Source organism: Capsicum annuum, chromosome 6 (assembly GCF_002878395.1).
Source record: "Capsicum annuum cultivar UCD-10X-F1 chromosome 6, UCD10Xv1.1, whole genome shotgun sequence".
Lineage (NCBI taxonomy): Eukaryota > Viridiplantae > Streptophyta > Magnoliopsida > Solanales > Solanaceae > Capsicum > Capsicum annuum.
In genome coordinates, this window is record NC_061116.1 from 212,043,934 (window position 1) to 212,069,904 (window position 25,971).

At 35.9% G+C, this 25,971-nt stretch overlaps 3 protein-coding genes across 7 annotated transcripts; 1 reads left to right on the top strand and 2 right to left on the bottom strand.

The window, feature by feature from the left end:
• Positions 1-6,447: 6,447 nt before the first annotated feature.
• LOC107875888 (protein DEHYDRATION-INDUCED 19 homolog 6) lies at positions 6,448-10,647 on the top strand. 4 transcript variants are annotated; one of them, XM_016722764.2, is made up of 5 exons: positions 6,448-6,779; positions 7,933-8,072; positions 8,260-8,337; positions 8,615-8,856; positions 10,313-10,647. In XM_016722764.2, the coding sequence occupies exons 1-5, from the start codon at positions 6,698-6,700 to the stop codon at positions 10,413-10,415; spliced, it is 645 nt and encodes a 214-aa protein (XP_016578250.2). In that variant the 5' UTR covers positions 6,448-6,697; the 3' UTR covers positions 10,416-10,647. The 4 variants fall into 4 exon arrangements, with proteins under 4 accessions (XP_016578250.2, XP_016578253.2, XP_016578252.2 ...); XM_016722767.2 differs by having other exon boundaries at positions 6,525-6,766; XM_016722766.2 differs by having other exon boundaries at positions 6,769-7,210.
• Positions 10,648-12,369: 1,722 nt separating this feature from the next.
• LOC107862595 (elongation factor TuB, chloroplastic) lies at positions 12,370-14,303 on the bottom strand. The gene has a single exon (XM_016708222.2). It carries the CDS (start codon positions 14,002-14,004, stop codon positions 12,541-12,543), a length of 1,464 nt encoding a protein of 487 aa, XP_016563708.2. The 5' UTR covers positions 14,005-14,303; the 3' UTR covers positions 12,370-12,540.
• Positions 14,304-15,065: 762 nt separating this feature from the next.
• On the bottom strand, positions 15,066-25,445 carry LOC107875884 (probable serine/threonine-protein kinase WNK3). 2 transcript variants are annotated; one of them, XM_016722762.2, is made up of 8 exons: positions 24,965-25,445; positions 23,479-23,516; positions 22,718-22,945; positions 22,366-22,589; positions 22,098-22,255; positions 16,624-16,807; positions 16,423-16,560; positions 15,066-16,339 (listed from the first exon to the last, which is right to left on the bottom strand). In XM_016722762.2, exons 1-8 carry the CDS (start codon positions 25,055-25,057, stop codon positions 15,516-15,518), a joined length of 1,887 nt encoding a protein of 628 aa, XP_016578248.1. In that variant the 5' UTR covers positions 25,058-25,445; the 3' UTR covers positions 15,066-15,515. The 2 variants fall into 2 exon arrangements, with proteins under 2 accessions (XP_016578248.1, XP_016578247.1); XM_016722761.2 differs by having other exon boundaries at positions 16,423-16,807; positions 24,965-25,415.
• Between the last annotated feature and the right edge of the window lie 526 nt (positions 25,446-25,971).

The following is a 25,971-nucleotide window of genomic DNA, read 5'->3' on the forward strand; positions in this document are numbered from 1 at the left end:
CGTTGCTTGTTGCGTCAAGCGCTTGAAACTTGATGGCTTGCTTTTCTGGCAGTGAACATCAACTTCAGCAGTGATCCTATGGCTCTGCTGGAGTGATCGTATATGCCATGCTTGTGCCACAGCCTTGTTAAAACGTGCAGCAAACAATAAAGCCAACACATGCACATCGAACATAAGTCTAAAGACCAAGTGGATACTAGTATAAAATTGTCCAAAAAAAAAGAACAAATTATGGGTGCCCCAACCTTAGAGCACCAAAAGGAACAAATTGAGGGGTGTGTCTGGCTGCGTCTGCCAAATGTGCGAGTTGAATTAAATTAGAACGGATTAAAATAAATGAATCAAATTAGAGCAGATAAAGTTAAATCAACTCAATAAATGTAAAGTACTTTGTTTTTCTATTTTATTTTATGCATTTTAGAGAAATTTTATAGAATGTGTTTATATATCATTTTTGCGATATAATTTAGAATATTTTTGAATTCAAAAGTTTAAATTCGGAGAATGCTTTTGAACTTTTGGTTAAGAAACCTAATTATTTGGAGGTTTTTTTTTCCGTATTTTTGATCTATCTTTTTGTTATCGGTATATGAGTTTAAGTAGAATTAATTTTTTTAGAAAAAGTTAAGTGGAATTATTTGTACTTTGATTTGGATTGATTTTGTTTAAAATCAAAAATCAAAATCAGATCAATTTAGTCAATTTTAATTATCTAAATCAAATCAAAAAAAATATTTTAATTTATTTCTTTAATTTTTTTGTAAGGATATTTATCTCCTTTTCTCATGCCATTAGAAATGAAACTTCATTAGTAGCTAACTTGTAATCATGAATTGTCTTTTTGTTTTTTTTTTAATTATGATGGCTATAATTATTTTGAATTATGACTAATGTCATAAGAAATATTAACTTTAATTAGGTGAGTAGATTTTATAAAAATATATATATAAAGATATCTAAGCAAAAATCTCATAATTATATATATTTTAAGCGTAAACTTATTAGTCCATGAGAATAAAATTGAAGTAATAAAATTCTGATGAAACATTAAGTAAAATATTTTAAAATAATTTATAAAAATTGAAAGGTTTCCTATTTCATACAAGTAACTACAAAATTAGTGAACTCAAATATTATTATTCTATAAAATATTAATATTAAATAAAATAAAACTAAAAATGTATCAATTTATTTCATTAATTTACTTTTTGTTCAATTTAATTTTAATCTAATTACGAAGGAATTAAACACTGAAATGTGAAACTATAAAATAAATTAAAGAATTATAGTCTGCATATACTAACGTTGATGAAAGAAGAAAATAAGAAAAAAAAATATTGGAAGAGCAGCCAGGAGAGAAGAAGAAAATTGAGTGGGAGAATTCACGTGGGTCCCACAATTCACTTTAAATTTATTGCTCAAAGTTGTATTAGTTTACATTGACAAGTGGGTCCACAATCCATGTGTTAAAAAAATAGGGGGGGTCTTATATAAGTAATGTCTGCCACAAATTAAAAATTTTCAACAAGTTCAACATTATCAAATTACCCTCCTATTATTTTTTATTTTTTATTTTTTTGGTAACCATGTAAATGTACCATTAACAATCCAATCAATACACCTAAAGAGCACTCTCCCTCTCAACAAGGACATACAGATGTCATTCTATATACACACAAGTCTCTTGATAAACACTCTACTACTATAGGCTTGTTTTGAAGAGTTTAGCAAACTTCTATCCTATGTACAATTTCTTTCTTTCTTTATCTGTGTAAGTACATCCTCTTCTTTGTTGAAACGTTTTCCAGTTCCTAGCTTGACAGACAGGCTGCTGCTATCACCTCTTTTTTGTGTTTCTTCTAGTGTTTACTTTTTATAACCAGCAAAATCTGCTTCATACTTTTTTACAAAAAGATGTTGGCTAGTTTCCAATGTCACCACATCGCAATTGGGATCAGCCACCTACCTACATCCTCAATCTCACCATTATGGATGGAAAACAATACTGCATTCAATACTTCCAAGTCTGCCTAGCCCTATTGTTTTTTAAAACAATAAAATCTTGATAGGTTGTTTAATTTCTTCCTAATAAACATATTTTCCAATCTCGGTTACCTTGCATTTTGATACAATAATAATTTGATGGAATTTAACTTGTTATGTCAAATCAATAAACGAGCATAATTTAATTCGTTTACACTTTGAACAGAATAGTACGACCTCTATAAAAATAAGCTGAGGGTGAGTCATATTCCCACGTAGTGAGGTCCGGGAGGGTGATATGTATGCAGTCCATACCTCTACCTCTAAAGAAGTAGAAAGATTGTTTCCGATAGACCCCCGACTAGAGACACAGAATAATAAACAAATTCATAGTAAAGCATGGAACAAGATGATATAACATAAATACGACACCCACAAGTAATAGTAAACAGAGAAAAGTAAACAGATTCGTAATAAAGCATGAAACAAGGTATCATAACAAGAATAATACCCACCAAGTAATGCCCTACACTAGCGACCCAAACTGACCCTAGCCTACTGCCCTAATTCGCGTCCTCCAGATCTTCCTATCTAGGGTCATGTCCTCAGTGAGCTGTAACTGCTCCATGTCCCGCCTAATCACCTCTCCCCAGTACTTCTTCGGTCTATCCCTACCCCGCCTAAAACCATCCAAAGCTAGCCTCTCACACCTACGAATCGGAGCATCCATGCCCCTCCTCATCACGTGTCCGAACCATCTCAATCGGACTTTCCGCATCTTATTCTCCACTGGAGTCACACCAACCTTCTCCCTGATAGTCTCATTCCGAACTCTATCCCCCTAGTCAGCTCACACATCCAACGCAACATCCGCATTTCCGTCACCTTCATTTTTTGAATGTGGGAGTTCTTAACTGGCCAACACTCCGCTTCATACAACATGACTGGACGGATTACCACCTTGTAGAATTTGCCTTTAAGCTTGGGCGGCACCTTCTTATTACACAAAACCCCCGAAGCGAGCTTCCACTTCATTCATCCCACCCCAATACGGTGCAAGACATCCTCGTCAATCTCACCACTACCCTGAATGACGGAACCGAGATACTTGAAACTATCCCTCTTACATACCACCTGTGATTCCAACTTCACTACCACCTCATTCTCCCGCCTCACGTCATTAAATTTGCATTCTAAATATTCTGTCTTGCTTCTACTCAACCTGAACCTTTTAGACTCAAGAGTTTGTCTCCACACCTCTAATTTATCATTCACACATCCCCGTGTCTTATCAATCAAAACTACATCATCTGCAAAAAGCATACACCAAGGCACCTCTCCTTGAATACGCCGCGTCAATAAATCCATCACCAAAGCAAACAAAAAGGGTCTAAGAGTAGATCCCTCCTGTCAAGAGAGTGAAATGCTCTGAGTCTCCTCCCGCCGTCCTCACCTGGGTTTTAGCTCCATCATACATGTCCTTAATTGCTCTGATATATGCCACCGGAACTCCACTCACCTCTAAGCATCTCCAAAGCACCTCCCTAGGGATTTTGTCGTATGCCTTCTTCAAGTCGATAAACACCATGTGCAGGTCGTTCTTTCTTTCCCTATACTGTTCCACCAGCCTCCGCACCAGGTGAATTGCCTCCGTCATCGAGCGGCCGGGCATAAATCCAAACTGGCTCTCCGAAATAGACACTATCCGTCTCAGCCTCACCTCGGCCACTCTCTCCCAAATCTTCTTAGAGTGACTCAATAACTTAATACCCCTATAGTTAGTGCAACCCTAAATGTCACCCTTGTTCTTATAAAAAGGGATCATAATACTCCACCTCCAAGCCTCGGGCATTTTCGCCGTCTTGAAAATTTCGTTAAACAATCCAGTCAACCACTTTAAACCAGCCTCGCCAGAAAACTTCCAAAAATCCACAGGCATCTCATCAGGCCCCGTCGCCCTACCCCTTCGCATCTTGCGAACAGCCTCTCTAACCTCCTCTACCTTAACGCATCTACAATAGCTAAAATCCCGACACTCTTCTGAGTGCTCCAGCTCCCCTAACACAATAGTTCTATCCTCTTCGTCATTTAAGAGCCTATGAAAATACTACTGCCATCTATTCTTAATGTGGCCGTCCTCCACCAACACTGTACCGTCCTCCCCCTTAATGCACTTCACCTGATCGAGGTCACGACCCTTCCTCTCCCTAGCCTTAGCGAGTCTAAACAACCTTTTCCCCCCTCTTTTCTCCTATAACCCCGCATACAAGCTTTTAAATGTTGTCGTCTTAGCCGCCGTAACTGCTAACTTAGTCTCCTTCCTAGCTAACTTGTACTCTTTCCTGTTTACCCGCTTCTCTTCTTCGTCCTTACTCTCAACCAACTTAGCATACACCCCTTTCTTGGTCTCCACTTTCTTCTTAACCTCTTCACTCCACCACCAATCCTTCCGATGATGCCCGGCCCGGCCCCTAGAAACACCCAACACCTCACTAGCATTCTCCCTGATGCACCTAGCCACCCTATCCCACATACTATCCACGTTCCCCCTACACCCCCACACCCCCATTCCCGCCAACTTCTTCCCTATCTCCCACGCATTTACTGGCGTCAAGCCGCCCCACTTAATTTTAAGTCTGCACTCCTCACCCTTTTTCTTCCTATCCTTCTTTATACACAAATTCATAACCAAGAGCCTATGCTGGGTCAATGATAAAAATAATTGCAAACCAATATTTGTCTGACGTTATATATCAAGGCTGGCAATACATTTGCTTTGTCCATTATGTTACTCGCTCCGTTTCATAATAAATGAATTGTTGGATTTTGACACACAGATTAAGGAAAAAACATTAAAGACATAAATTTAACATAACTTTTCATTTTTACCCAAAAAAAAAAAGAAAAAGATGACCATGGTAATACCTTTTCAAAAATTAATTGGTTGTCAAATCATAAGGGTAAATTTGAAAAAAAATTCAACGATTCACTTATTTTGAAACATCAATAAATACCCCAATAATTCACTTATTCTAAAATGGAGGGAGTATCAAATATGATATGACCTATTTTTGAACCTAAAATTAATAAGTTGATCTAAAAAGTGAACCCAAAAAACAAGTTGCGAGAAGCAATGTTAGGTGATGAATAATTAATTGCTCCTCTTTTTGCTCCGTATAGAATCCCAATTTTATTAGTACTAGCAAATTTTTTCTAATTTCAAAACGAACTTTTCTAAAGTATGTTCACTCTAATATAAAGCATTTTAATTTTTACTCATAAAGAAAGTCTTTCAAATTCTTTAATATATTAGTCATGTGTTTTAAAAACCACTAGTAGCAAAATCAAATCAATAAAATAAACTAAATCTATTTTCTCAAAATCATATTCTCATATAACTACAACTAGAGTACCTCTTTTTTTTTTAAAAAAAAACAAATCGAGTATTTATTTATTCTCAATCTATGTGAACCTATTTGATTGGCACATAAATTAAAAATAAATAAATAAATTTTGAACTTTGTAATCTAAAATATCTCATAAAAAACTTCTCTAGCTATTAAACGTTTTAAATTTATGATCTTACACATTATAAGAGAAATAAATTATTTGCAAATTTTAAAAAATGTCGCTTTTTACAGAGGTTAGAAAGAAAATGCTAATTACTACATTAATTAAAATGAGAAAAATAATAAAATACCTAACTTAACTGGAGAGGTAACTGTCATTGCTGATGGAATTTGTCAGTGAAAAGAAGGAACTCTATTTTACTAGTACTATTTTTAAAGGGTCACATGTCAATGCAATAGCTCTTTTGTCTAGATTTTGTGTGTAAGAAAATCTTTCCATCATGTACTTTGTATTAATTGGCGTTTCATCATAAAATTTTAAAAATTATTTTTAAATATTTACTCGGTTATAAAATTTTAACAACATAAAAAATGTCTTCAACTAAATTTCAAGTTTTAACAATTGAGAAAAAATTCACTTTCGAATATAAAACTTTAATTGCTTTTGAGTGAAATATATATGTTCAAATACAACTTTTTTTTTGACAATCATGATATTTAAGATTAACTTTCGCACGCATTATTTTCTTTGAAATTTGAAGTCGAGAACTTACATTTTCAATTCAATTTATTGACCACCAAGATCACACAATTTATTACTACTACAATCTAAAAACTAAAATTTCTAAATTTTATTAAGGTCCCGTTTGACCGTGAAATTTTTTGAAATTGAAATTGGAGTTGAAGTTGTATTTAATCATGAATATAAATTAAAATTATTTTTTAAATTTTATGAAAAAAATATGAATTGTATTTAAAATTTTCATGATCAAATATATATATATTTTTAATTAAAATAATATATATTTTTTTTTAAATAATTTTTATGGTTAGACGACTAAAAAGTAATCTAACTTCAAAATTTGACTCAACGGAGCTAAAAACTTTCCACCCACTAAAATACAAATTAGTACAACACAACATCCCATCAAACTTAAAGAAAGTTAATAGAAGCTAGAAAGAAACATCATCACCAACCACTCACTACTTTCTTTGATCATCTTTTTATTAAAATCTCACTCTCAAGATTTTGTTTTTTTGAGTTTGGTTGTTTCTCTGAAAAATCTAAAAAAAAAATAAAAAAATTTCTCTCCTTGTTTTAATTGTACAATATTTTTTAGATTAAAAAAAAAAAAAACAGGAAGATGGATGTGGACTTTTGGTGTGCAAGAGAAAACTCAACCAAAAATCTCTCAGCTGTTCAATGTGCCTATTTAAGCAATTCTGGTAAATATCAATTGCATCACATGCATTTGTCTTGTACACTGTTCTTGCACTGTGTTTGCTATTTTTTCTGTCTTACTTTCCTTTTTAAATCTGTTTAGAAAAAAAAAGTTTTAGTGCATTGAGCTGTAAGCATAACATTAATGAGCATTTTGGTACATAATATACATCTTTAGTTTAAATAAAGATCACATAATTCAAGAGTCACTTTACTTTTTTAAATTTTATGTCAAGTTAAAATAAGACGAACAAATTAAATTGAATGTTGTATTTTTATTTTTTTTTTTGTTTTTACATCAATTAAATTTTGTGGTAGGCATTTTAGGTCTGTGTCTGTCTCACTCTTAGGGAGTTATAAAAAGTTGTGCGAAGCTTTTGGGTTGACAACTTGACATAGATATTGGTAATTTTGGCCATGGTTTTCCCATTAATTGGTAATTTACATACTGCAGTTCCTCCCCTTCTCAGGTTTTTGTAGTTTATATGCTTTACTTTTTTAGTCTTTTGCTTTGTTAATATCTTGGATGATGTTATGAGTTCCATTATTATGTATTGTGTTTCTTCCAGTTTTATGCAATTACTCTTTATAACTACTATTTCAGTTGGTTTATCAGTGAGAGATTTTTGTTAGGGGTGTCAAATGATCGCGTTGGGCTGAATTTGGGCGGGTCATATTTTTCATTAATTAATTTTGCAAGTACAAATAGCGTCCACCGGTCACTTTTAAGTATTGTCCTGGACATTATCCAGGGCCACAAGTTGGCTATTTATGAAATTTTTCCTAGCTTTGCCACCCATAGGTTTGTACACAAATTTATACATCGAGAATAATTGATGGAATGATACAACCCAAAGAAAGTAGGAAATTAAAGAAGCTGTTATTCATGAATGTGGATCAGCTTTGTCCAAGTATGCATATAGTTCCATTTGCAGCTTCGAGTAGTTTTTGCTCAAATTCTGTATCTACGCTAAAAATCTATTTAATATGTATAGATAATTTATCCAGAACAAGAGAAGTTGTGATCACATTTCTTGTCGTCGCACTTCTTTTGGATAAATTTAGGAAATAAACGAAAGGAATAGGAAGAAAAGAAAGAAAGAGAACATCCAAAAATGAAACTGTCTTATGTTTTTGTTTGTTTTGGAAATCAAACAGATTCTCACTTGAATGGGGGGAATGAAGCAGAAGAAGATGTTAGAGCTTGGTTCCCTTGCCCTTTCTGTTATGTCGAAATTGAAGTGCCAACGCTGTGCAGTCATTTGCAAGATGAGCATTGTTTTGACTTAAAAAACGCGGTAACGTCCCACCTGTGATGCGTCTTTATATCACATTCTTGTTACATATGTTGTTTATGGTATATGGAAAATGAAGCGTACATGAATGTACTAACTGAAGCTTTTCAATCTTTTCGTCGTCATGTCATATGAATTTGTTCTGAAGATTTGTATGAGTTGATCAATCTACTCGACGTTTCTGTTCCAGGTCTGTCCCATATGTGCTGCAACTTTGGGGAAAGATCCTACCGGACATTTTTCTGTCCAACATGCACAATCAGTAAAGGTAGACATATTCTCAGCTTCGAAGTATTAGTTTTGACTATATAGGACGATCTATAAACGTCACTGGTAAAGCTGCTGCCAGGTGACCAGGAGGTCACGTGTTCAACCCGTGGAAACAGGCCTCTTGCAGAAATGCAAGGTAAGGCTGCGTACAGTAGACCCTTGTGGACGGGCCGTTCCTGGGACCCGCGCGTAGCGTGAGCTTTAGTGGACTGGACTGCTCTTTAGGACGATGTATAAGCGAGCAGCTGAACCTGACACCCCTACCCCTTTTACAGAGGAGGAGAAATTACCTAAAACCTGGCTTCTGGAATAACACCACAGCTATGATCGGAAAGGATTCTCGAGAAATAACTTCATTTTTTGGTACAAATTCAGCATTTGGTCGGTATAAGGTTCAAGAATCTGCTCCCGATCCACTTCTACTGCCATTTCTCTGCAATACTCCTCCGTTTGATCCTAAATGCAGGCAGCAAGATAAGTCCTCTGTTTGTGACGCTGCTACTACTGAAATAGGAAGGTACTAGTCTTATGAAATTTCTTTTGACATACATGTATGAAGTTTATTTATTCATTCGTTCTCTTTGTTTTCGTGAATTTCTCATAAAACTAACTCAACTAAATGCTATACCTGAAAGTTAAGCATCGATATTTTAGTTTGTACCTTCCTGTATTCGTCCTTCCATTGTCAATATAACCAACAAATAAGTCCACCTAGAGTGTAGTTTCATCCTTTCCAACCCTAAGCCAACCTATGTTTGGAGGCAGAGCCAAGATATAAACTTAACAGATTCAATCTTTGATAGTCTTAGCATTGAACTTATTGTTATGAGTTCATATCCCATATGTTGCGAGTTCAATAGATTTTTGCATATATAGTCGATGTCTATAACTACGGGTTCGGAGGAACATATAGCTAAGAGGCTACATCCACCTATCCTATTTAGAGTTGATTGATCAACTCTTTTTGTGGTGCATTGCTTTTAATAATCGGTCATCTGAAAAACTCGGGCTTTCACACTTCAGTAGATGCCTTGAAGGTCTTGAGGAAACTGGTGTTATACTAGTTGTTGCCATGCTAAAAAAAAGATATGATAAATGGACTACACCTTTAGAATCTGTTATAGGATTATTTTATTACGCTGAAGGAATGAAATTTATCATAGATTATATGGATAAAGTGTCCAAGAGTTCGATATTATTCATCAGCGCAACAGGATGAGTCTACTGTTGCAGCAATGGACAACCTGGGAGTTGGCCTTGGAACTCCGAGAATGTTTATAGTAGAACATAATTCTGCTCCAAATATTTCAAGGTACTGCAAAGTTGTGTGTCTAACAGATCTGATGGTCTCTACTTTGTTGAGTTTGAAATGTTCAGCTGATCTTTGAAGAAAGATACATATTGATTAGTGGTGGGTGGATCATTTGTTTTACATATGTAGAGATCTCTCTGCGTTTCGTATGAGGATCAGAAGTTGGTAATCTGTTTTTCTCACTGAGTTCTACATTTTAAATGATTTTCTTGAAACACAAAACAAAGTATGAGCCAAAGCAATTGGGTTCTACTCCTGAACTCATAACTATAATGGTGGCTCATTCCAATGATTGTATGTCATTTCATTTAATAATCATTGATTGGTAAACTAGAATACATGATAAGTGTCAAAGCTTATATATTGGCACGGGTCTTTTGGTATGCGAAATGGGATAAGAAAGGATATACGTGGATTTTTTTATTTGACTTCTAATATATGATAGTCATCCCACCATTTTAGTACAAATGGTCGGATAAAACAATACCTGGATTAGCTAATACCTCAACCAAACATGGATAAGTTCATTCCAAAAATTTTATCTGAGAATTATTATCCTTATCCCACGTACCAAATGATCCCCTCAGTATATACAGAACCGGTGGTAGTGAACTGCGGTCTTGACAGTAGGATGACCGAAATCTACTGTTGTCTTGTGCAGCATCAAGTTAGCTGTATGCGATCCAGCGCTAGAAGAGGATTTTGAAGAGAAAGGGCAGAGAGCTGCATTTCTTCAAGAGCTGGTTGCTTCAACTATCTTTTAGGAAATCAACCAATTTTTTGGATGCCATCCATCAACATGAAGATGATCTGCTTTCATAGAATCATGCAGGCGATGATTGTTCCAAATTACTAGCAGAAGTCATGTAACACTAGAAAACATCTCAAACTATGTACTCATATGAAGAGACTACATAGGCACTTTTTACAGCTGCGTATCAATGTTATGATATTCAAGTATATTAATGCAATCTCATTTGTCCTCGAGGACCTACATGTTACTGTTTACTGGCAAACAACGTTGCAGTGTTAACAGTTGAGGAAGAATCCTGAAAAAAACTGCGTACTAATGTACCTTCAGTCATTGATTTGAGTTGAGAGTTCATCAATGATCATTGGCAGTTCACCTAATTAAAGTACCAGTAGCCTCACAAGTTCCATACATCAATAAGCTAATGTAGTTTCTATTTACTCAACCCCAATCTTTTACTGCATATGCATATTTACTTAGATGTTATCCAAGATTAACAAAGCAAGAATAACAATAAGAAACACAATAAAATAGACACTTTCACCAGGGAATAATAGTAAACAGAAAAGAATCATTGACTCGAGCGGTATCAATTCATCGTGAAATTAAGACCATCCCAGTTAGGCAAATAAAAGGATAACGAAATACATTGCAGACCATGACCATTCAAACTCATCAGAGCAATGGGAAAAATAAAGGTCTTGTAGGTACTACTGTTCTCTCTTCCCCTTTTTATCGGGGTATTGCAAGAACATTCAAGAATGGCCATTGCAAAGAACTGCTCTGAGGTTTAGAGAAAAGCAGGTGAATCGTCGAGTAACATATCACTCTGATGATGAGCTAAAGTTAAAAGCAACATTTCCAATAGGGGATCCCAACTTATTCAACCAAGCACGATGAATAGACACATATACTCTTGAAAGAAATGCACAATTCACTAATAACATCCAAATGGTGTAGTTGGGAAAACAATGGTCGTTGGACTTGAGAAGATCTATGGAGAGGTAAACTTAGGTCTTAACAAAACTTATTAGCATCATTGATGTTCGTCAATCTAAGTGTATTTAAGTAAACTTGCTCTATCATTGGTAGCAACCAGTGCTTTGCTTGATTCAGTACAAGGGGATTACAAAGTGTCCAGTCAAAGGTGAACTCGACTTATACAATGATCAATATAGCACAACTTCTATTCATTTTTTATGGGAACCAAGCTCCAACAATTGTGAAGAAAGGTGAAACCAAGCATCAGATCCAGAAAGATCAAACACATTCTCAATAATCTTAGCTTAGGACGACATACTTCCTAACACAGAAATCAAAATCAACCAGTTGCTACCTATGCCACATTCTCCCCAGAAAAAAGTAAACCACTGAAGTGTATGTGAGTATCATAATGTAACATCTAAGATATCCGTGCTAGTCAGTGAAGACCAACATTCCTCATCATGTCAACATCATGATCCAAGATGAACCAACTGTCACTGTGAAGACCAGTTGCATTCTAATGCCAGAGAATCCTTTTCTGATCCAAGATGAACCAACTGTCACTGTTTTGCTCAAAGATGGTAAACAAAACAATACTCAATATCGATTATAAGCAATGCAAATCCCACTTCATTGAACCACTAGGTCACACCCTTGGGTGTGCAATGCAAATACATTCAAACCCGTCTATGGTACTATATTTCACACAACAGGCATAAAAAGTTCAGCTATTCACCAGCTGATGTCTGTCTTGTAGTTATCCAACAGAACACAGTGGTTAAGGAAGCATATTATTTTTTTGGTGTTCTTCTATCAGCAATAAATATGTCGAACAAATAGTCCAAGCGGTGAACCTCAAATTAACAAGCTCAGCTTTTGTTTCAAATTAAGGTGTGCATCCATCTGGAGGAAAATAAAGTGCAACATAGAAAATGCTATCATTTCTTTCAAGCAAATGAAAGTGAAACAAGGGACAGGAAAAATACCAAAAGTTCAGTAGAATTATGGTGATAAAAGAGGATGCTTCAACTAAAGTAAGATTCTAAGACATAATAAAAGTAACCAAAAAGTCGCATATATGACAATGGATTAATAAACTTCAATGGAAAAATCCGACCATATGTGAAAAGAGATGCTCAGCTGCTGCAAGTTCATCATTCTAAGATTTTCTGAATAACACCAGCTCCAACAGTCTTTCCTCCTTCCCTAATAGCAAACCTCATTCCCTGCTCACAAGCAACAGGCATAATGAGCTCAACCACCATGTTTACGCGATCACCAGGCATAACCATCTTCGATTCCTCTCCTTTGTCGGTCATAATAGCAGTAACCTTTCCAGTCACATCAGTAGTCCTCATGTAAAACTGCGGCCTATAACCCGCGAAGAAAGGGGAATGCCTTCCACCTTCTTCCTTCTTCAACACATACACCAAAGCTTCAAACTTTGTGTGTGGAGTAATAGTTCCAGGTTTCGCCAGCACCATTCCTCTTTGAATATCAATCTTCTGAATACCTCTCAACAACAACCCCACATTATCTCCTGCCATTGCTTCATCCAATATCTTCTGAAACATCTCGACCCCTGTCACTGTAGTGTTCCTAGTGTCCTTCAATCCAACTATATCGACAATTTCCCCGACCTTAACAGTCCCTCTCTCCACTCTCCCCGTAGCCACCGTACCTCTACCAGTGATCGAAAACACATCCTCAATAGCCATCAAGAACGGCAAATCAGTTTGTCTTTGTGGAATAGGAATATATTCATCAACAGAATCCATCAATCCGTAAATCTTATCAACCCATTGATCCTCACCCCTTTTAATACTAGGATTCGCCATCAACGCCTCTAAAGCCAAAAGGGCAGACCCCGAATGAATCGGAATATCATCACCAGGAAACTCATAACTAGACAACAACTCCCTTACCTCCAACTCAACTAGCTGAAGCAACTCCTCATCATCAACTTGATCTTGTTTATTCAAGAAAACAACCATATTTGGGACACCCACTTGCTTCGCCAACAAAATATGCTCCTTAGTCTGCGGCATTGGACCATCAGCACCCGAAACAACAAGAATAGCACCATCCATCTGTGCAGCACCAGTAATCATATTCTTGACATAATCAGCGTGTCCCGGACAATCCACGTGAGCGTAATGCCGATTCTCTGTCTCATACTCCACAGTAGCAGTATTAATAGTAATCCCACGAGCCCTTTCTTCAGGTGCAGCATCAATTTCATCATATTTCTTGGGTGCAGAGTTACCCAAAGAGGCAAGCGCCATGGTCAATGCAGCTGTAAGTGTGGTTTTGCCATGGTCAACATGGCCAATTGTACCAATGTTGACATGGGGTTTCTTCCTTTCGAACTTCCCACGCGCAGCGCGGACAGTAAAGCCGCGCTGGCGCGTGGAAGAAGAGGAAGAACAAGTCTTTGTGCAGGGTGAGTGGAGAAAAAGGGTTGATGGGGTTGGTGTAAAAGAAGAAGTAAGGATAAGTTTAGAGGATTTTGTGGAGTTTGAACTAGTGTTTCCACAACCTGAGGAAGGGCAAGATGGGTGGTATACAAGTTTTGTTGAAGTTGCAGCAGTTGCTGAAGCTGCTGAAATTGAAGCCATGGAGTTTTTTGCCTTAAAATGGGATTGAAGTTTTAGAGTGGAATGAGTTGTGGTAGAAAAAAGGGAGGATAATGAAGTAAATCTTTTGTTGGTAGGGAGAAAGAGGGCCTCTCATATATTAGCCATTTGGGTGGCACTACTGGATGACATACTGACACAGCAGTGGGCTGCAACTTGCAACTATGGGGATTAGGGGTATGGGATTTTTGTGTAAGGATTTTTAAAATAACAAGAGGATGATTTATCAAAAACAATATTTCCTAGGTAGGGGCATGGCTGCATACTCACTAACATCATATTTCGTAAATCAATTTGATGAATCTTTAAAATTAAAGTAAAAGAATTTTATTTTAAAATTAAAATTAGAATTGAAATATGAAAAGTACTATGTATTGCTTACATTAAAATGATGAGTTAATGTCAAAAACACACATGAACTATGACTTTTTCGAGAGTTTTACAATCCAACTATCCATTGTTCTCTCAATCCCTTGGGTAAGGGGATATAATTGATAGTTCATGTGTTGTAATACATATATTGTGATAGTTCAGTAGGAAAGGAAAATAATTGCTAGTTGAGGTGAGAAACTAGCAAAACAAGTGGAAAACATGGCAACTGACAAGTATTTTGAAACTAATTGAATACATACATGCCAAGTCTGTAAATCCACAATAACGGTTATATTTTGCGCGATATGGTAATGTGTGCACTGTGCTTCAGATAAAGGAAAAAGGGCAGAGGTTAATAGACTATGTAAAACTTAGGTACGGAAAAGTAGCTAAAAATTTGCTAGGAGGAAATGTTATCGTACATCGAGCTTGTAAAATACTGCTTGCTATTTGTCTGATCATATTGTGTTAATTGCTGAAAATTGTTGAGAGAACCAACGTTAGAAACAAGATAGGCAAAACAAGACAAAAATACATGCAACAATGGACTAGACAAAATTGTGGTATCTAAATGGTAGTAACAGTTTAGATATTTAAACTCAGACAACGGCAATCAGTAGAATGGAACCATTCAAATAATATTTCTTTGCAGATTTAATGAACACCAAAGATAAAACTAAAGAAACTTGCATAATTTCAATACCTAAATACTCAGGTAAATATGTACCGGTATACAATTCCATGAAATTGAAGGACCTATTTTTAGCTGCAACATGCCTTGCAGACGCATTGTGCATAAGCTGCGAGCAAATACGAAACTTGTACACTAAAACTAACAAAGAAAATGGAACCACCAATCGCGGCACATTGCTTCCCTGTCTCCTCTTTCAATATTACCTCAATTCCTGACCCTGAACTGATTTTTAACCTTGACAAGTGCTGAATCTGTATGTAAACATAGGTTCTCAATTTTGCATGTGACCATTGTCAGCAAAAATAAATAATTTCAGCATTCCGGGATATCTCTGGGACCTTTCAGGGTCAATCAGGTCATTGGCACAATCAAAGAATTGCTCACAGTTGAGTGACAAAAGACAAAACAGCAACTTGAGCCAGTCACATCAGCAATGCAAATTATGGGAAGATATTTTGTGATCATAAATGCCACGGATCTCAGGAGGAAGCTTGCTTAGAAGATCTGAGATAGCCGAGTCATGTTTCTTCTTGAGATCATTTAGCTCCTTTTGCTGCAGATCAAGCAGCTTCTCGAGTTCCTTGGTGATTTGTCTGATATCAGCTGAGTACTTGTTGCTGATCATGTTATTTCTTTCCTCTGATGAAAGAGTCCCGCTTGCATAACTAGGATCCACAGAATGATCATTGCCACCAAAGTAAGAATCACGGTGAACACGGGCATCATCATCAATGTAAGTCTCAGATTCATAATGTGAATTCCCTCCCTCTCTCAGGATAACAGGTGATTCTTCATTTTCTTCCGTCCAGCTACCTTCACGAGTCGGTGAATCGGTCTGTGATGTGTTTGAAGGCCCCGGTCTTAGTGGAGAGCTGCCATTACTGGCTGTTTTCGGTGAATCAGACCAGTATTTTCGACCTGAAGGAAGTCTTTCCAACACAAGACTACCCAAAAGAGCGGGATCAATTGTTAAGGGAGGAGCATCATCTCGGGGATCAATTGTTAAGGGAGGAGCACCATCTTGGACTCCAGAAGTACGGCTGTCAGGAGCAACTTCATCAGTAATTTGGTTGCTAGAGCTTTCTCTTGGTGCCCAATCTGGGATATATGACCGAATTTCAGAATCAATCATTGCTGCTATCGCTGAAACATCCTGATCTGTCAGGTCCAGCTCTTCGACCATTTCACTAGCAACGGCATTCGCCGTATCAACTTCAATATCAAAAGGGAAGTGAATGTTCCTAATATGACCTGATACCACAGTTCAACTGTTATACAACTAATTACGAGATGCATCTTAAGCTTGACAAAAGAAACAAGGAGAAAACAGTAACCTGTTGAATCAGTTATTCGAAGTTTAAGAAATATGGTATTTAGGTCCTTCCTTTGGCCCTGCACCGTGAAATCTCTGCCTCCTTCAGGCAAAGGGTCTTTTGTACTTCTTCCACTATCAGACTGATCAGCACACATATCTGTAAAGATGCCACAAAAATAAATGATGGGACATTTTAGAAAAGGTGTGATGACATAGTTACCTGCATGTCTGGAATTGAAGCTCAAAGATCGACCAACGTTTCCAGAATCCTCATCAGAAAGGAGAAATGGGTCTGTCAATAGTTTCTTGGCAGGCAACCGCTCAGAAACATCCGCAATACATTTTTCTATAAATGTTTTAACTCTTGGATCCTTCACTTTTGCCAATGAGGCAGGCTTAATTCCCTTCACAAATGCACTTGGTAAAATCAGAATCTTAGCAATGTAGTATTGTTTTCGTAAGATGAAATTAAAATACTAAGAAATGCAGCATCAACTATCTCATTAGATTAGTCTGCTAAAACAAAAAACAAAGTTGCAGAAAGTTAAAGAATAGCATCCAACATAAAAAGAATATCAAGCTCCCCTTCCTCTTTCCACTCAGAGCTTCCCGCCACCACCAACCTCTCACCCCCAAAAGAAAAAAGTTTATGCCTGTTTTGTAATTTCTAGATATCAAACACTGAAAAAACTGATTGTATAAGACTCCTGGATTTGTTTGAATAATGATCTAATGTAATAAAATGAAGCACTTCCTCAATCCTGCTAAATAGTTTCATCTTGACCTGCCACAACGTTAATAGAAGAATTGAAATAAAAGAGCATTTCTACTAAAAAGTAAGACCCACAAGTAGAGATGAATGTTTGCTAATGATAAGTTTGAGATTGACAAGGATCAGAGTTGGTCTCATATTACTTTGCTATAATATACTCCTCAAAATGCAGCAAGTAGAGAAGGGAAGATATTTCCCCTTCAAAGCAAGTGGACAACATGTCACGACGCAAAAAGCACACATTTGGAATGGAGGTAACTAATGCGCTAAGTGCTGACTACTTTGAGTACCCCATGTTCCCTCGAAAGAGAAGACAGCTGTACATTACCAAAACCTAGCCATTTCAATACACTTCCTTTTCTACTAAATTATTCTCCAGCACTAGTACCCTCTAAATCCGACACAACCATTCTTCCCTCGTTTTAGTACCACCTTTATAAATTTCTCACTAATCCGTCAACAAGACTTTACTAGTAATTACTACTTGCAACACCGCCTTAAGTGTTGGAAGTTATTTTACCACCATCAACAGTAAAGAGCTCATTTTCCTGTCATAGTACCACCTTCACTACCCCCTCATAATCCTACTTGTTCATCACTGTTGCTATTTTTTCAGCCAAACAACCACTACTCTAATTACCACTTAAAATATTGTATTGTTGAAACTTATTTTAACACCTTCAACGCAAGCCAGCGGATCTAGATTAAATTCTCCCCATGACATTGTTGGAACAACTGATCTGGGAAAAGTATCTTTTAGTTTAAGTTGTCTATTCTGATCAAACCTTAAACTGATGCTAAGCTGCTTCGCACTGGTTCGCTTGACCACATATTTAGCATGGTTTAAGTTAAGTGCATGCTAAAAAATTAAGCACCCATTTCATCAGCCTTGATCCTTTCACTATAGCTATGAGTCATTTCATATCTATTTCTTGTCAACAACACATAATTCCAATAAATGGACAAACAATAGAACCATGTATTTAGTAAATCAAGTCCACAGATGGTTGGACTCAATTACCTTGTTCATCTTAACGAAAGTAACCTAAAAATACAACCTGGTTGTAATTCATCAAGATATGTACAACATTGTTCAAAACAGATACTGGATTAGCTAACCTAACAGCATTGCTGAATTGGCACTTGCAAGAGAACAAGAGGGAGTTACTTACTGGAGAGAGAGAGAGAGAGAGAGAGTGCGTATCAGTGTTATCAAAAGCGAAAAGCACAAAAAAGCTATAAGGTCTGTTGGGTCTTAAAGCGCAAAGCGCAAATAAAAGTGTGGGCTTCAACTAAAAAAGGCGCAAAGGGAGAAAAAAACATAAATCTTTATGTTTAGTCCAAGACTAATAATTATAAGCTTGAATGACAAATATGAAATATATGAATAAAGAAATTGAAAAACAATGACAATAAAGTAAAATATCAATTGTTTAGTGTCGCCTCTTCAGAAGAGATTCATTGGCAAGGAATATGTCCTAACAACAAGATGACGACAGTGAAGCGCACATAAAGCGAGGGGAAGTGCTCAACACGTTTTGAGCCTCACTTTAGGGCTTAAATGCACCTTTGATAACACTGGTGTGAATGACAATAATTTTAGTTGGAGTAGGGTCGAAATGAAGTGGTTGATGCTGCTAACTGGAGCAATGCTTACAAAAATCACATTCAGACACAGATTTCCCGAGGTGAGGATGGTACCTGGAGGTAAACTGATAATTTGAAAGTAATAAAAGTCCTATGAAAATTGTCCATGGGAAGAGGCAACCCCAGCGATTCTTACTCAATGTTGACAAAGCACTCTTGACAAATAAACCAAGATAGACATAGGCATTTATATAATTTTGAATTTTTTATTGCTCAACTGGAATGCATTCCATCAGGGATAGAACCCACATTTTTTAATCCCTAGAGCGCAATGTATACGACCATATATACAAGCAGGTCATGAAAACATCTTTTTGGGTAATTTGCTAGAACAATTGAATGACTAATGAAACAAACACGACAAACTGCACGCAATTGGGTATTCCATAGGTCCTATAGCTTCATGAAATAACTATTAATAACACAAGTAGTTACTCAAAAGAATGCATAAGTTCACTGGACCTCTTTTTGGTTTTATGATAAAGAGCTTGACGACATTATCTGAAATGAACTGCAAATCCAACATTTCAGCAGGCTCACTTGGATAAAAAGTTTAGGAAAACACCAAAGAATATTTTCCATCACGAAAAGCAGGTAGGAGTGGAACTATCTGGATACAAGACTGAGAAAATAAAACCTAAATCCCTCCAACCAACACTTCATTCTGATTATGCATACTGTTTTAACGGTCAACAAAATCTCATTCTATGGTAAAACCATCTTGAGTACTACGCCCACCAAGTCAAAGACATTCAACAGAAGTCATAAACAATGTTGATTTCTTAGAACGACTACTATTTGTTTCTTGGAAGATCATGTCATTGTTCACTTCCTTTGCAAATTGAACGTCCTGCTTTACGTGGAATGGTTATTGAAGTTAGGTCGATCGGCCAAGCACAAACTCTGAGAGGAAGTAGGTTTATCTTTGAAAATGTAAGATAGAAACAAGCAGGAACAGTCTGTGAAAATCAGATTACTAATATCCCTCCAAAGGTGTACTGTTTTAGCTGGATAGCATTTATGGAGCTTGTCTCATGCAAGATAGCTAGCCAAGAGATGTATTGTATCTCTAACAGATGCTACCTGTGTGTGAAAAGGATTTAGAGTCAGTAAACCACACTTTCATACACTGTTCAGCAGCCTGGATTCAGTTTATTTTTAATTTAAAAAAAGCAATATTAAATTGGTATTTCCAGGGGATATTACACAAGTGTTTTGCATCTGGAAGGCACAGATCTACCAGAAAGATATGGAATTTGATTTCTTTACCTAAGATATGGAATTTGATTTCTTTACCTTAAATGAGGCGTTATGGAATGAAAGAAGCAAGAGATGCTTTGAAGGAGGAAAAAGCTCCCAGCAGCAGCTGAAAATTAATTGCTTATATCTTTTATTTGTTTGGTCCAAACTTGGAGTTTTAGAGGATACATACCAGTTGATAAACTTCAGCAGTTCCTTATCTAGTTAAGGAAATACAGCTTTTTATTGTAAATAGCTTTTGTAACTATGCACCTCCTGGATGCTTTGTTAACGAAGTATCCTTACTTTCAAAAAAAAACAAGCAGAATCAGCATGGTACAAATGGAGTATTCCTTTTTCCTTTTTCTAACAGTAAATTCTTTGGCTGGTGAAGTAAAGATAACAGCAGGGGAAACTCTTACTGAGAAATCTTACTATAATGGTTAAAATCTGTGGATATTGGCCATGGAAGTCATTGCGGAAAATAAGTGCCCCAACCAAAGTTGCTCGCCTTTGGTGGATTACTGCTTATTGCCTGTTTGACTCAGGATAATCTTAAAAAAAAAAGAGGCTTTAGCTTGTGTAACAGATGTTTCATCTGTGAAAGTGCTGCTGAAACAGTAAAATCATCTGTTGATGCATTGCAACGACACAGTTGATATGGTCCTTTTTCTGAGTATATTTGGTGTTCAATGGGTGATACCACAAAGCATTAAGGTTTACTTGTGTGCTGGCAAGGTTAGAGAATGAAGTGAAAGCTGAAGACAACATGGAAATTAGTTCCATTACATATTAGCTGGACAATTTGACTTGAGGGAAGAGAAGATGCTTTGATGGCAGCAAGGAGTTGATTGCTGTTTTAAAGTTTAGATGTCTTCCGAATTTGTTTTCTTGCCTCAGAGGAGATGCTTGATCAGTATTTACGATTTTAAGGACTAAACAGATTCTGTCTGTGTGTAGCTTCTATCCAAGGCCTTCTCTTTTGTAAACTTCTTGGGTACCTTTCTAGTACTTATACAACACTTTTCCATACAAAAAGAGGTTGGTGAAATAAAGAGGAAATTGCTCCAAGCAGTTTTCAACCTTTACATAGAAATAGCTTCGAATTGCAGTACAATTGGTCCCTAAGAAATGCCTTAACCTTGAAGTAGTGTCACTTTAATCAGGCTGATGGACTTGATACTGACATAAAACCACAACCAAGTACAGAAAACTGACTTTGTTGTATTTGTGCTGATAACCAGCTTAGTAAATTAAAATGTCTAAATGCAAATGCAGAATCACCTAAAAGTGTTATTTTAAAAAATTTATTATGAGGGCGGCTAACCCTGAGAATACAAACTGAAGGCTGAGTTTCCATCCTCACCACCCAATGGAGAAAAGGAGAGAAAGAAGCCATCAATCCCAGGAAAGAACATCCACCAAAGCAAGATAACCATATTTTGCTGCATATGAGCCTTAAACTAGACGACATGAATCCTAAATGGAAAATTCAAGTAAATGACTAGGGAGCTAATTGTTTGAACTAAAATCTAAATGCTGAATAACTACAGTCACATAATTTAACTATCATTTTAAGTTAGCAGAGTTTTGAGTGTGATTATTGAATATAGAAAATGAGCAGTATTCCTCTATTAGATGCAGAAATAAAGTTAAAACTTAATGGCTTTTATTTCTCTAAAATGCTTATAATTTTTTATATTTCTTTGTCGACCGAATTTGTATGACACTCTTTGCACATGAAGAAACAATGGGGTAGTTACTAAAACTTAGTAAATGAACAGTCATGTAAAACCATAAATGTCATAGTTCCTCGAGGGTTGAAGGCTTGAAGCCATGCAATGCAATATTTACACTTTTTAACCTAGAATCGCAACTCTCAATTAGAACATTTTCCGTCACTTTTGCTGCATCACAGCCTTGATCCCAAGAAATGATATCTCTATCAACAATCATGAACATACAATAACATGTTACGTAGCTTGAGGGACAACAAAAAAGAAAGAGAGACTGGGAAGAAAGGCATAAATTCTTACTGCTGTCACTTTCTTATATATTTGAGCAGCATTGGCACACTCAACATAAGGATATTCAAAAGTCACCAGTTCCAGCAGGCACATTCCAAAGGCATAAATATCTACTAGTTCATTGTATTCCTCTTCATAAAGTTCTGGCGCCATGAATTCTGGTGTACCTGGGATCAAATAAAGAATTGCACTTTTCAGAACCATCTAAATGCCAATGAACAGCCAATTGCCACCTTGAGGACAGTGGCAAAAATGAGAAAGCAGAGTAAGACCTTACCAATGACACTATGAGCAGCACGAGCCTTGCAAAGAATTGCAGCGAGTCCCAAGTCACCAATCTTAACCTCCCCTTGGTTACCATTGATAAAAATGTTATCACATTTAAGATCCCGATGAATAATGGGAGGGTCATGACCATGTAGATATGAGAGACCCTCCAATATCTGCCTAGACCACTTCTTAAGTGCTCTGAGATCAACCTTCTTATGTTTTTTACGGTACCTTCACGATCATACAGAAAGAGTAGTTCATAATCCAATATTTCAAAAATATGGGTAATGGACTTAAGGTATTGAGCAAAGAAAAGCGGGGGGAAAAAAAAAAGAGAAGAAGAAAACACATAGACATACTGTCTTAAAGTCCCGGAAGTGAAAATTTCAGTAATGATGTTGATATTCTCATTCTTTGAGTCAACCCACGAGTTATAGAATTTGATTATATTCTTGTGCTTGAGGGTTTTAAGCAAACGAACTTCAGAATGAAGACGGTCCAAGTCCACAGCATTCCTCAAGAGATCAGCCAATTTAACCTGGTTCCAAGCTACTTCAATCCCCTCCAATTCATCAAATGCTCGGTAACTATATTACCGATAATAAGTCAAGAATGGACAATAGTTGCACTTGATAAAATTCAATAATGAGGGACGTAACACAATATTCCCGTCATCTCAGTTTATATGACAATCATTCCATTTTGAAATTTTCCTGAATATCTGACAGTATACCATTAATAATACTGTTATTATACAACTTTCATAAATACTAAGAATTACACGTCATACAAAGTATTCAAATTTAATACATTTATAATGTTCTCTCAATCAATCTAACTTTTTAAATATTACTTTGATATTTTCTTCCCTTATTATTAATATAATATATTCCCTCTGTTTCATTTATGTGGCACTAATTCCTTATCAGTGTGTTCCAGAAAAAATGGCACATTTTCTCATACTTGGAAACAATTTAACATAAACTTATCATTTTCTCTGTTTTTATAGCCACATAATTCTTACGATATGTTTAACACCACAAGTTCCAAATGTCTTTCCTCAAAATCCATGCCCGACAAGCACATAAAGTGAAACAAAGAGTCATTCGATAAAGGATACACTTTCTTGAAAGCTCCTTTTCCCAAAACCTCTTTGTACTGCATATAACAAGACAATTAACTCATTAGTTGCAATGAAGAATCAAATAAATTTAACAACTAATTAAATATACACCAACCTAAAAAAAATTATCCAGATATGTAACAACAGTAAAGGAAAGCAGTCAGAAAGAATAGAACATGGGGAAAATAGAACCCAGGGAAAAGTAAAGGGCAGCCCGGTGCACTAAAGCTCGCGCTATGCGCAGGTCCGCGGAAGGGCCCCACCCAGGGAAAAGTAAAATACAAAAATAAATACTAACCCCCATTGACCCAATTTATATGATTTCTTTCCCTTTGAAATTGAGACTTCCGAAATCTTTCACATTATACCATTTCTGTAACATTTTCAATACTTCCACAGCTTGTTTAGGTGGTTTTTATCTATCGAATTTTAAATTGTATTGTTAGGTTAAATACTTTGTTTATTTTGATTGTCACTTAAATTTTATTGTATCGTATCATTAAATCAATTGTTAGGTAATGACAAAAGGTCGCATTTTATGCAACAACCAATTCGGTGTGATCGCGTCGTCATCTTATTGGATTTCTCATTTTGTCTTATTTTAATAAACTTATTTTATCCTTTACCCTACTTTTTATAGTAGCTCTATCCCTACCCTACTTTTTTTAAAAAAAAATTATCCTTCAAATTACCATGTTTAAATACAATGTTCGTTTTGATTGTTACTTAAATTGTCAAATCCATCATTAGGTAACGACAAAAAATCCCATTTGGTACAACGGCCGACTTGGTTTGATCGCATTGTTACCTTATTTTCATTTCTCATTTTGTCTTTACTAAGTACTTTTTAATAACCTTATTTTATCTTTTATCGTACCTTTTTATAGTAGCTCTATCCCGCAGCCCTACTTCTTTTTATATAATTTTATCCTTCAAATTGTTGACGTGTGATATTATGTAACGATAAAAACAATACAATCTATCCAAACGTTGTATTCATTAAATAATAAAATACGATACAATACATTATGAAACAGTACGTAGCAACCATCAAAACAGTGTCAACCTTCCTAATTCATTGTATTTAACATTGATATGATGAATTTTCTCCTCATTAAACTAACTTTTCAACATTTTTCACAGTATACATTTCCGTCAGATCATACAAAATATCTATACAACACAAGATACATTATGAAATAATACATAACAAGAAACAACCATCCAAACACAGTACTGATTCATTAAACTCAACTTTGATATGACGAATTCTTCTATTATAAAAAATTAACTTTTCAATGGTTCACTTCAATAATTTTTTACAGTATACATTTCAGTCAGATCATATAACAAATGAACAAAATAAGGTCGGTCAGTAGAGAGTATGAAAAAATGTAGTGGAAACACGCCAGTTACGGGTAGAACAAGCCAAACAAGTTAATATCAATAATAATAAAATAAAATGCAGAAGCTCAAAACAAACCCTGCCGTAACGACCGGAAGGATCAAGATCAACAAATTCGGGTTCAGATTCAGAATCATCGGGTTCCTGTTCAGAGGCAGAATCCTGCTGCATTTCTAAATTCAAAAAACCTAACTGTTCACAATTGAATTGTAATGTGTGAATATAGCGTAAACAACAATCCTACAATTGGAGGAAGAAGAGTCTGTGTTACGGACACCGAACAGCATGTGTAAGCGGCATGTATCAGGGGATGAGTGATGGGAGAGGAGAGAAAAACGAGAAACGTAAAATGAAGGGGAACGAACCAAATAGGAAAAGAGTTGGGGGGACGGAGATGGTGGGTACCCTTGTGTTGGGTCAATGGCGTATTGATTTCTGTGTGTTATGCTGCCGCATGCGAATGAATGAATGTTTCAGACTAAACCCGACACCAAAAATTTGGAATGCATCTGGATCTAGGGGAACACTAGGGTCACGTTTGGTTGACAACAATTACTCATAATTAATTTTAGGATTAATTATTCTACTATGTATATCGCATAACTTATCTCATCACTGAGATATAAATAGTGAAACAAATAATCATGGGACTAACTAATAGTTCTAGCCAAATGCAGAATAAAATAATCTTATATTTTAATTTGGGATTATTACACTTTATACCTTATATCAAATGACTCTTAAGTTTTTGCTTGGTCATGAAAATAATAATTTTTCATATTTGGAGTTAGAGTTATACTTGGTCATGAATATAAAATGTAGTTAGTTTTAAAATTTTGTGAGATAAATAAGAGAAAAACTTTTACAAATATAATTTGAAATTGTAGTTAAAATTCTTGTAGTCAAACATTATTATTTTTACTACATAACAACAATATTCCCACCCAGTATACTCTCACAAAGTGATTTTTAGGGAGGATAAAGTATCCACAATTCATATCACTACCTTAGATGAAGTAAAAATATTATTTCCGATAAGCAAACATTATTATTTTTACTTAGGTAAAATAATTTATCGAAAAAAA